The sequence below is a fragment of the Notamacropus eugenii genome, chromosome 5, assembly GCF_028372415.1.
Source record: "Notamacropus eugenii isolate mMacEug1 chromosome 5, mMacEug1.pri_v2, whole genome shotgun sequence".
Classification (NCBI taxonomy): Eukaryota; Metazoa; Chordata; class Mammalia; order Diprotodontia; family Macropodidae; genus Notamacropus; species Notamacropus eugenii.
In genome coordinates, this window is record NC_092876.1 from 187,903,816 (window position 1) to 187,915,927 (window position 12,112).

The window sequence follows — 12,112 nt, forward strand, 5'->3', positions numbered from 1 at the left end:
CAGAGCACTGTGTTACTATCAGCTTCCTAGACTTCAACTCTTCTGTTAATGGAGCAAATCTCAGTACACATTTCAGTACAGCATATAACAACTACATAAAATACAGTACAGAGAACATTCATTCATTAGGTAGGAAAATGGAAGTAAGACCTCCAAAGTCCATCCCATCTTTAGAATTCTATGGCTTAATCAAGCAACAAGTATTTGTTAAGCACCTGCTACATGCCAAGAAATGGGGGAAGTAACAGATAAGCAAAAATGAAACAGTTCCTGTACCATAGGAGTTTACAAAGGGGAACACACACACACACACACACACACACACGCGCGCGCGCGCATGCATCCAACACATCTGAGTTGATACAAAATATATGTAAAATGTTTAAACATATAATAATTGTAAGATGGAATTGGGGGGGAGTGGGTGGCATTAGTACCTGGAGGGTTCGGAAAAGACCTCTTACAGGAGAAAGTACTTAAGCTCAGCTCTGGAAGAAGTTAAGTGGTCTCTGAGGCAGAGGCAGACATTAAGGAAGGAGAAAAGCCTCCTAGGCATGGAGATGGGAAATGAAATTTAAGGTAAGAGGGCTGGTTCACAGAATATGTAAATGACAGTAACAGGTATTAAACCTAGAAATGTAAAATACAGCCAGGTGAAGAGGTTTAAAGGCCAAGCAGAGGCTCACATTTGATGGAAGAAACAAAAATGTCACTGGGGCTTCTTGAACATGCATAGAATGATGTGGAATGATTAGTGCATTAGGAATACCACTGTGGTAGCTGAGTGGAGGATGGATTAGAGAGGAGAGAGACATGAGGCAGGTAGATATATTAGGAGCTATTCCAAAGTCTTTTATGTGGAGTCTGAACTAGAGTTGTGACTGTGTTAATGGACAAAAATGGGGCATGTATGACTGAAAAAGGGCAGCTAGTTGGTGCAGTGGATAGGATGATGCTGGGCCTCGAGTCAGGAAGATTCATCTTCTTGAGTTCAAATCCAGCCTCAGACACTTACTGGCTGTGTGACCCTGGGCAAGTCACTCAACACCGGAGCTAGACTAGAAAGAAGGAAATGGTAAACCACTCTATTATCTCTACCAAGAAACCCCAAATGGGTTCAGGAAGAGTCAGGTATGACTGAAAGAGACTGAACAACAACAAAACTACTATCTTATAAACCCTCCTATTTTAACTAGATATTCGGATAAGATTAAATGGAGATCTCCAGCCCCACCAAGATGATCTAATGGCAATTAACTACAGAAAAAACAGCCCCAACAGACTAAACCTGATTTTTGACAACTGCTAAGAGGTCAACCACAACAGCAGGCTGGTTTCCAAAGAAGCAGAGGAACTGGAGTACAAATTGCCAATATTCACTGGATTTATGGAGAAAGCAAGGGAGTTCCAGAAAAACATCTACTTTTGCTTCACTGACTATACTAAAGCCTTTGACTGTGTGAAACAACAAAATGTGGTAAGTCCTTAAAGAGATGGGAATACCAGATCATCTTACTTGTCTCCTGAGGAACCTGTACGTGGGCCACAAAGGTACAGTTAGAACCGAACATGGGAAAATTGATTGGTTTAAGACTGGAAAATGAGCATGACAAAAGCTGATGTCACTTTATTCAACTTATATGAAATGCCAGGCTGGATGAATCAAAAGCCAAAATCAAGGATGCTGGGAGAAATATCAACAATCTCAGACATGATGATATCACTCTAATGGCAGAAAGTGAAGAATGAAGAAACCTCTTGATGAGGGTGGAATACGAGAGTGTAAAAGCTGACATGAAGCTTGACATAAAAAAAAAAAAAAAACACCTAAGATCTTGGCAACCGGTCCCATCACTTCCTCACAAATACAGAGACAAGATACTGGAGCAGTGTGAGATTTTATATTCTTGGGCAAGATCGATGCAGATGGTAAATGTAGCCATGAAATGAGAAAAGATACTTGCTTCTTAGAAAGAAAGCTATGACAAATCTGGACAGCGTACTAAAAAAGCGACATCATGTTGCTTAAGAAAAGGTTTATATAAAGATATGGGTTTTTTTCCAGCAATATATGGCTGTGAGAACTGATCTATAAGGAAAGCTGAGTGCTACAGAATTGATGCTTTTGAATCGTGGTGCTGAAAATGACTTTTGAGAGTCCTTTGGCCAGCAAGGAGATCAAATCAGTTCACACTTCAAATAATTCAGGTTATTCACTGGAAGGTCAAATACTCAAGCTGAAGTGTAAATACTTTGGCCACATAATGAGAAGATGGGACAGAAGTTTGGAACAGACCCTCATGTTGGGAAAGACTGAAGGCAAGAGGAAAAGCGGATTGCAGAAGATGAGATGAATAGTGTCATAGAAACAACAAGATGAACCTAGGCAGACTTTGGGATAGTGGAGGACAGAAGGGCCCAGTGTGCCCAGGTCTGTGGAGTCACAAAGAGTCAAACACGACTGAACAAAAACAACAAAAGGTTAACAAATTAAAACCCCAAAGTGATTCTTTACTTGCCCATATTACTCAGCCTCTCAAATAAGGTAAGTGGCTGAATACCACATAGGCTCCTTTTCTGGCCTGTAATTTTGCTCTTAGGCTGGGTAAAACTCTTTTAAAATGTGTATCGCCCCCAGTTCAGCAGAACTGCAAACCCCTGGGAGATTGCCCATAGCTGCTGCTCAATCTTTCAACCACATCCGGCTTTTCATGACCCTATTTGCGGTTTTCTTAGCAAAGATACTGGAGTAATTATTTGCCATTTCCTTCTCCAGTTCATTTTACAGATGAGAAAAGTGAGATAATCAGAGTTAAGTGACTTGCATGAGGTCACACTGCTAATATCTGTCTGAGAACTGATCTGAACACAGGTCTTCTTGACTCCACAGGCCCAGCATTCTATCCACTGAGCTACCTAACTGCCAATTACCTAATGTTGATTACATTTGTATATATATTCTAGCCCTACTTCTGGATTTTTTGACCACCAGTCAAATGGATCAAGGTCAAAGTAATTATTATGGTTGATTCTGAGATGGCAAATCTAGATGAATGGAAGAATGGTAGTGCCTTCCACAGGAACTAAAGAGGAACAAATCTGGAGAGAAATACAATGATTTCTGGATTGAACATATCATATGTGACATCCCCAAAGGACATACGGTGATGTGGAACAGGAGTTCAGGAAAGACCAGTGCTGGTTACATAAGGCCTATAGGAGTTTATAAGATCACCAAAAGGATGAACAAAGAGAAGAAAAGAGGAACCAAGTAAAAATCCTGGATACAACCATAATTAGAGAGTAGCTTATTGATAATGATTCAGCAAACAAGCCTGAGAAGGAAAAGTCAGACAGATAGGAGAACCAAGAAAAAAGAGTGTCACAAAAACTGAGTGAAAGAATATCCAGGGGAGAGTTGGTCAACAGCATCACATGCTGCAAAAAGAATTTGAGAATTAAGAAAATTTCCTAATATTGGCAATTAAGAGATCATAAGTGGCAGTGGGGAGCAAGTCCAGTAGAATAATGAGGTCAGAAGCCAGACAGCCAGAGAAAGAAAAAGTAGGAGAAATAGAAATAAAGAGTGTAGACAGTTTTTTTGCCCCTGTAGGAATCTGGTTATGAAGGAGAGGAAAGAACCATGATGACAGAGGGGAGTGGTATGGTCATGAGGATTTTTAAGAATGGAGGAGACTTGGGCAAAGACATGTTTTGTATAGACTGAGAAATGTTTTTCTATAAATAAATTAAACTGAGCATTCTCTCTTCTTCAATTTGTTTTCAGTGGGAAAAATCCTCACAGTAAGTTATCTTCTGAAGTTTCTCTAAAAATAGGGATACACTTTTTATTACAGCATTCTACTCCATTCAAGGAAGAGCAATAGGACAAATTCATCAAAATTAAATGCCAAAAGGAGGAAAAAACAGTTACAGAATGAAACTTCTTAGATATGTTTCCACTTTTCTTCCTATTCCTTAACTTTCTAAAGAAGTCTAGCCAAAACAAAGAAAGAAAATTATAGACCAATGTCTCTAATGAATATAGATGCAAATTTTTAATAAGATATTAGGAAAAAGAATACAGCAACTTATCACTAGAATAATATATTATGATCAGGTAGGATTCATACCAGGGATATAGGACTGTTTCAATATTAGGAAAACTATCAGCATTATTGATCATATCAACAACAAAACTAACAAACCATACGATTATCTCAATAGATGCAGAAAAAGCTTTTGACAAAATATAACACCCATTCCTACTGAAAACACTGGAAAGCATGGGAATAAATGGAGCCTTCCATAAAATAATAGGTAGTATCTACCTAAAACCATTAGCAAGCATTATATGGAAAGGGGATGAGCTAGATGCATTCCCAGTAAGATCAGGGGTAAAACAAGGATATCTATTATCCCCACTGTTATTCCATATGGTACTAGAAACGTTAGTGTTAGCAGTAAGACATAAAAAAGATATTTAAAGAACTAAAATAAGCAAAGAAAAACCTAAGTTATCATTCTTTGCAGATGATATGATGATATACGTAGAGAATCCTAGAGAATCAAGTGAAAAACTACTTGAAATAATTAACAACTTTGGCAGAGTTACAGATTACAAAATAAACCCACATAAATCATCTGCATTTCTACATATTACTAATAAAGCCCAACAGCAAGCGATATAAAGAGAAATCCTATTTAAAGCTACAGTACACACTATAAATTATCTGGGAGTCAATCTGCCAAAACAAACCCAGGGACTATATGGACATAATTACAAAACACTTCACACAAATAACGTCAGATCTAAGTAAGTGGAAAAACATCAGCTGCTCGTGGGTAGGCTGACCTAATATAATAAAAATGACAATTCTACCTAAATTAATTTACTTATTCAGTGCCATACCAATCAAACTACCAGAAAATTATTTTCTAGAGCTAGAAAAAATAATATCAAAATTCATATGGAAGAACAAAAGGTCCAGAATATCAAGGGAATTAATGAAAAGAAATGCTAGAAAAGGTGGCCTAGCCCTACCAGATCTCAAACTGTTTATAAAGCAGCAATCATCAAAACCACTTGGTACTGGCTAAGAAAGAGAGTGGTAGCCCAGTGGAATAAATTAGGTACTCAAGACACAGTAGTCCATGAATATAGTAATCTACTGTTTGATAAACCCAAGGACCCCAGCTTTTGGAATAAGGATTCACTGTTTGACAAAAAAGGCTGGGAAAACTGGATAACAGCGTGGTGGAAACTGGACACAGACCAATGCCTGACACCGTACGTGAGAATAAAGTCCAAATGGATACATGATCTAGGTATAAAGATTGATACTATAAACAGATTAGGGGAGCAGGAATAGTGTATTGGTCAGGTTTATGGAGAATGGAGAAATTTACGACCAAACAAGAGATAGAGAACTTTGTGAAATGCAAAGTGGTTAATTTTAATTACATGAAATTGAAAAGTTTTTGCACAAACAAACCCAATGCAACCAAGACTAGGAGGGAAGCAGAAAAATGGGAAAGAATTTTTGCAACTAATGTCTATGATAAAGGCTTCATTTCTAACATATATGTACAGAACTGAGTCAAATTTACAAGAATACAAGTCATTTCCCAATTGATAAATGGTCAAAGGATAGGAACAGGGAGTTTTCAGAGAAGACATCAAAGCTATCTATAGCCATATGAAAAAATGCTCTAAATCACTACTGATTAGAGGGATGCAAATCAAAACAACTCTGAGGTACCACATCACACCTATCAGATTGGCTAACATGACAAAACAGGAAGATAATAATATTGGAGAAGATGTGAGAGAGATGGAACACTAATTCATTGTTGGTGGATCTGTGAGCTGATCCAACCATTCTGGAGGGCAATATGGAACTATTCCTAAAGGGCTACAAAAATGTGCATATCCTTTGACCCAGCTATATTGCTTCTAGGACTGCATCTCAAAGAGATCATAAAAATGGGAAAGGGTCCCACATGTTCAAAAATATTTATAGCAGCTCTTTGTGGTGGCCAAGAACTGAAAATCAAGGGGATGTCCGTCAATTGGGAAATGGCTGTATAAGTTGTGGTATATGAATGTAATGGAATACTATTGTGCTATAAGAAATGATGAACAGGAAGACTTCAGAGAGGCCTGTAAGGACTTATATGAACTGATGCTGAGTGAAAGGAGCAGAAACAGGGGAACATGCACACAGTAACAATCACAGTGTGCAAGAAATATTTCTGGTAGACTCAGTCCTTCACAGCAATGCAAGAACGTAAAACATTCCCAAAGTATTTTTAAGGCAAAATGCCACCCACATTCAGAGAAAGAACTATGGAATTGGTATGCAGAATGAAGCAAAATACTTTTTATTGTGTTATGTTTTGTTTTTTCTCATGGTTTCTCGCATTCATTTTAATTCTGCTATGTAACATGACTGATGTGAAAATGTGTATAATAAGAATTCATGTATAGAACCCATATAAGATTGCATGCTCTACTGTGAGGAAGGGGGAGAAAGTCTTAAGATTTACAGAAGTGACTGTAGAAAATTGAAAACAATTCCAATACTACATACACTATTCTTGAAAACTGGGGAAGAAGGAGTCCTCCCAAATTCTTTCTATGATACAAATATGGTTTTGATACCCAAACCAGGAAGAGACAAAACAGAGAAAGAAAATTATAGACCAATTTCCCTAATGAATATAGATGCAAAAATTTTAAATAAGATTTTAGCAAAACAAATACAGCATCTTATCACGAGATTAATACATTATGATCAGGTAGGATTCATACCAGGACTACAGGGCTGGTTCAATATTAGGAAAACTATTAGCATTATCGACCACATCAACAACAAAGCTAACAAAAACCACATGATTATCTCAATAGATGCAGAAAAAGCTTTTGACAAAATACAACATCCATTCCTACTAAAAACATTGGAGAACGTAGGAATAAAGGGAACTTTCCATAAAATAATAAGCAGTATCTATCTAAAACCTTCAGCAAGCATTATATGCAATGGGGATAAGCTAGATGCATTCCCAATAAGATCAGGGGTGAAACAAGGTTGTCCATTATCACCACTATTATTCAATATGGTACTACAAATGTTAGCTGTAGCAATTAGACAAGATAAAGATATTCAAGGAATTAGAATAGCCAAAGAAGAAACTAAGTTATCACTCTTTGCAGATGATATGATGATTTACCTAGAGAATCCCAGAGATTCAAGTAAAAAATTACTTGAATTAATAAACAACTTTGGCAAAGTTGCAGGGTACAAAATAAACCCACACAAATCCTCTGCATTCCTATATATTAGCAACAAAGTTCAACAGCAAGAGATAGAAAGAGAAATCCCATTTAAAGTTAGGGTAGACAGTATAAAATACTTAGGAGTCTACCTGCCAAAACAAACCCAGGGACTATATGAACACAATTACAAGACACTTTTTGCACAAATAAACTCAGATTTAAGTAAGTGGAAAAACATTAGTTGCTCATGGGTAGGCCGGGCTAATATAATAAAAATGACAATTCTACCCAAATTAATATACTTATTTAGTGCCATACCAATTAAACTATCAGACAATTACTTTCTAGAGCTGGATAAAATAATATCAAAATTCATTTGGAAAAACAAAAGGTCCAGAATATCAAAGGGACTAATGAAAAGAAATGCTTGGGAAGGTGGCCTAGCGCTACCAGACCTCAAACTGTACTATAAAGCAGCAATTATCAAAACCACTTGGTATTGGCTAAGAAACAGAGAGGTAGACAAGTGGAATAGACTTGGCACTCAAGATGCAGTAGGCAAGGAATATAGCAACCTTCTGTTTGATAAACCCAAGGACCCCAGCTTCTGGGATAAGAACCCATTGTTTGACAAAAATTGCTGGGAAAACTGGATAACAGTGTGGCGGAAATTAGGCATAGACCCATACCTGACACCGTACACAAGAATAAAGTCCAAATGGGTACATGATTTAGGTATAAAGATTGATACCATGAACAAACTGGAGAAGCAAGGAATAGTGTATTTATCAGATCTATGGAGAAGGGAAGAATTCTTTACTAAAGGAGAGATAGAATGCATTATGAAATGCAAAATGGATAACTTTGAGTACATTAAACTGAGAAGTTTTTGCACAACCAAACCCAATGCAACCAAAATCCGGAGGGATGTAGTAAATTGGGAAAAAATTTTTACAGCTAAGCTCGGGGATAAAGGCCTCATTTCTAGAATATATAGAGAACTGACCCAAATGTATAATCATACAAGTCATTCCCCAATTGATAAATGGTCAAAGGATATGAACAGGCAATTTTCAGAGGAAGAAATTAAAGCTATCTATAATCATATGAAAAAATGCTCTAAATCACTATTGGTTAGAGAGATGCAAATCAAAACAACTCTGAGGTACCACATCACACCTATAAGATTGGCAAACATGACAGAACAAGAAAATGATAAATGCTGGAGAGGATGTGGGAGAGTTGGAACACTAATTCATTGTTGGTGGAGCTGTGAGCGCATCCAACCATTCTGGAGAGCAATTTGGAACTATGCCCAAAGGGCTACAAAAATGTGCATACCGTTTGACCCAGCAATATCGCTACTAGGACTATATCCCCAAGAGATCATAAAAATGGGAAAGGGTCCCACATGTACAAAAATATTTATAGCAGCACTCTATGTAGTTGCCAAAAGCTGGAAGTCAAGGGGATGTCCACCAATTGGGGAATGGCTGAATAAATTATGGTATATGAATGTAATGGAGTACTATTGTGCCATAAGAAATGATGAACAAGAAGACTTCAGAGAGGCCTGGAAGGACTTATATGACCTGATGCTGAGTGAAAGGAGCAGAACCAGGAGAACTTTATGCACAGCAACAACCACAGTGTGTGAGAGTTTTTTCTGGTAGACTTAGATTTTTGTAATAACACAAGAACTTCTGGAAAAAAAAAAAAAAATCCCAATGGTGGACCTCAAGGCAAAATGCCTTCCACACTCAGAGAGAGAAATATGGAAGTCACTCACATAATGTAGCAGATCATGTTTGTGTATGTGTATCTGTTTGTGTATCATGTTCTGATTTGTTATACGGATTCTTTCATTTATCTTAGTCTGACTACACAGCATGACTATAGTGAAAATATACTCAATAGGAAAGTATATGCAGAATCTATACAGAATTGTATGCAGTCGTGGGGAGGGAGGGAGGTAGTGGGGGGTGGGTGGGGAGGGATAAAATCGCAATTGTATGGCAGTGATTGTTAAACATTAAAAAAATAAAAAAATTAATAAAAAATAAAAATAAAAAAAAAAAATTGAAAACAAATAAACTAATATAGTTGGGAAAAAAAAGTCCATCCTAGATTTTCCTAGCAAAAGCTTAGTAGGCCAAGCAGTATTTTCTATTAGTAAACTTTCTACCACATGAATTACCTTGATGAAAATCAGGAAGTGGATTCTCTTTAAAAATGGATACTTTTAACTGTTTTCAGAAGTCCATAGTAGAAAGAAAGTATGGAATCATACCCAAATTTTATCCCTAAAGCTCTTGCCCCAGAGACCCAGGAAAAAAAAAAAAAAGAAAAAAGACCTTAGTTATGTATTTTTAAAATAGACATTATAAAAACTATACAAATTATTTTCTATTAACTGTATACAAGCAAATAAATTACCTAGCTTTAAATTATTGCTTAACTAAATCTTTGGTCATTAAAAGGATATAATTAGGTGGAAGAAAGTTCCAACTTAAGACCTGATTTGCTAGTGCAAGATAACGCTGAAACACTGAAGACATCTGAGCATTTAGATTTTCCCGTCGACTAAACTCCTGCAGCACTTCAACAGTTAACATGAAGATCTGTCGAAGGTCTTCTTCCTAAATTTAAGCAATTATAAACATCCTTGCATCAAGATATAAATGTTAAAATGACGTCTATTAGAATATGATTTAAATTTTTTTTTAAAAATGAGCTCTTCTATTCTTAGGAGTACTCCTAAATTATTCAATACCTTATTTCTCAATGAAAAGGATTTGAACACACTAGTATTTCTGCACACAACACACACATTTTAAATATAAATGTTGGTGCTATAACAAAGCACACATTCCTACAACTATGCCATAGTTGTCATGAAAGAAGAATAAGTTGTTCTATTGCATAGTGTTGAATTTAAGAGAATATCTTCACATAACACTTCCCTTGAGAAAGACAACATATGAGACAACCAGCACACATCCATCAGCAATAACATTTTAAAATACATAGCTATCCTTGGCCTATAGCCAAGCCTATTTTTGTGACCAGAACAGTAAGCAATAAACACAGCTAGAAGCATTACTATGGAAATATTGGGAGATTTAAGGATAAATCTGATATTAAACAAAGCTTAAGATTTTGAAGATGTTTAAAATATTGAAAATTTTATTTTTTTTCCAATAAAATCATAGTGCAAAATTTCCAAGTACAAAATCTTAAGTCACCTGGACAAAATTTCTTTTGCCATGCTTTTTCTGAGAAGAATAAGGAAATATTCATTTTAAATGTCCATACCTGAAAAATTCTTTTGCAGTTCCCATGAAATTCCATGCTTAGTCCAATGTTGCTTGTTTTACTTGAACTCGAGAATTCACTCAACAGCGCCGTTAAAATGGAACATGCCAGAGTTTGCTTGAAAAAAGAAAAATGAGACAAATGCTTTGTGTAGGGTCATTTACAACAAATATTTTTGATAGTTTGTTAGAAAATTTCTATGAGGGTTTGAGAAGTCTCCAAAAATCAGAAAATTAACTATTACAATAATGATAACTTGTTCTATTTACTAAAAATATGACAAATGTCAATGACAATTTTAGCAATACAATAGTGCTCACTTGAGAATTCAAGATACTCGACTTTCTTATTTAAACATGATATAAATAAAAAACTGTAATAGTTTCTCCTTCAGGCTTTAGTCATTTCTTTTCTGATGCCATGTTGAATAAGAAGTATTCAATAATTCAATTCCCCACGTTTTAATTTGAATACAATTCATCCCAAGCAAGTTAAGAAAAGATAAACTAGTAGTCACAAATCTCCAAAACACTGCATAGACCATATCTAGGGATGCTGAAATCAGAAATTAAGATTTTCTTTCCCAATAACTCTATCCAACATTATCCACAACTTCAAAACCACTGGCTTTATCCACAGACTATTTGGAGCCAAGGTAACAAAGATGGACAGAGTGGTAGGAATTGTTAAAAGGTCAGGCATGCTGGCAAGTGTCCATGGGTTAAAGAGAAATATGCACACTACCTCTGAACAACCGAAAGATTAAAGTCAAGATGATACTATTTATGCAAGCTTATAGAACAGCTGAACGCATTGCCATCCACCCAACAACTGCAATATCTTTGTTCTGAAATGCCTCTGATGTCAGTACCTTGACCCTACAGATGCTCATTATCTCAGCAAATTTAAATCAAATCCTTATTTGCCTCAAATCAAAAACAGCTAAAGCAAAGATGCTACACAGTGAAATGTTAGTGATGTCTCATTCACTGTAAATGAATTTCAATCCCCTCCCCCCAATTTATATAGTGATTAAAAGATCAATTCACCAAAAATCATTTTATGTTGGAGCTGAAATGTATCTTAAGAGATCTAGTGCAACGCCCTTAATTTAACAGATGAAGAGACTGTGATTTAGAAATGGATTGCTTTTCATTTTAGTTTTTCTTTTTTTATCTGATATAAATGTGAAAACAGGAGCCACTCCCCAATAGTTAATGGTCAAAGAATATGTAAAGAAGCATTTCCCAAAAGAAGAAAGGCTAACTTTCAAAAACCATATGAAAAAATTAACCACTATTAGTAAGAAAAATGTAAATTAAAACAATTGTGAGGTTCGCTACCTCATACCCTTTAGACTGGCAAAGACGACAAAAAAAATAAAGAAAGTTACTGCTGGAGAGGCTGATACAGACTAGGAACACTAATACACAGTTGTTGCAGTTAGGCATTAACTGATCTAATCTTTCTGGAAAGCAATCTGGAACTACACTCTAAAAAGTCACTAAACTGTGCAGA

At 36.1% G+C, this 12,112-nt stretch overlaps 1 protein-coding gene across 6 annotated transcripts in view; it reads right to left on the reverse strand.

The window, feature by feature from the left end:
* The window catches only part of XPO4 (exportin 4), a 130,518-nt gene that overhangs the window by 66,907 nt on the left and 51,499 nt on the right, over positions 1–12,112 (reverse strand). For all 6 annotated transcript variants that reach the window (XM_072611693.1, XM_072611692.1, XM_072611694.1 and 3 more), the window contains 2 exons: positions 10,595–10,711; positions 9,765–9,918 (listed from right to left, as the gene is read on the reverse strand). In XM_072611693.1, the coding sequence (XP_072467794.1) occupies positions 9,765–9,918; positions 10,595–10,711 (271 nt within the window). The remainder of the gene's footprint in view (positions 1–9,764; positions 9,919–10,594; positions 10,712–12,112) is intronic.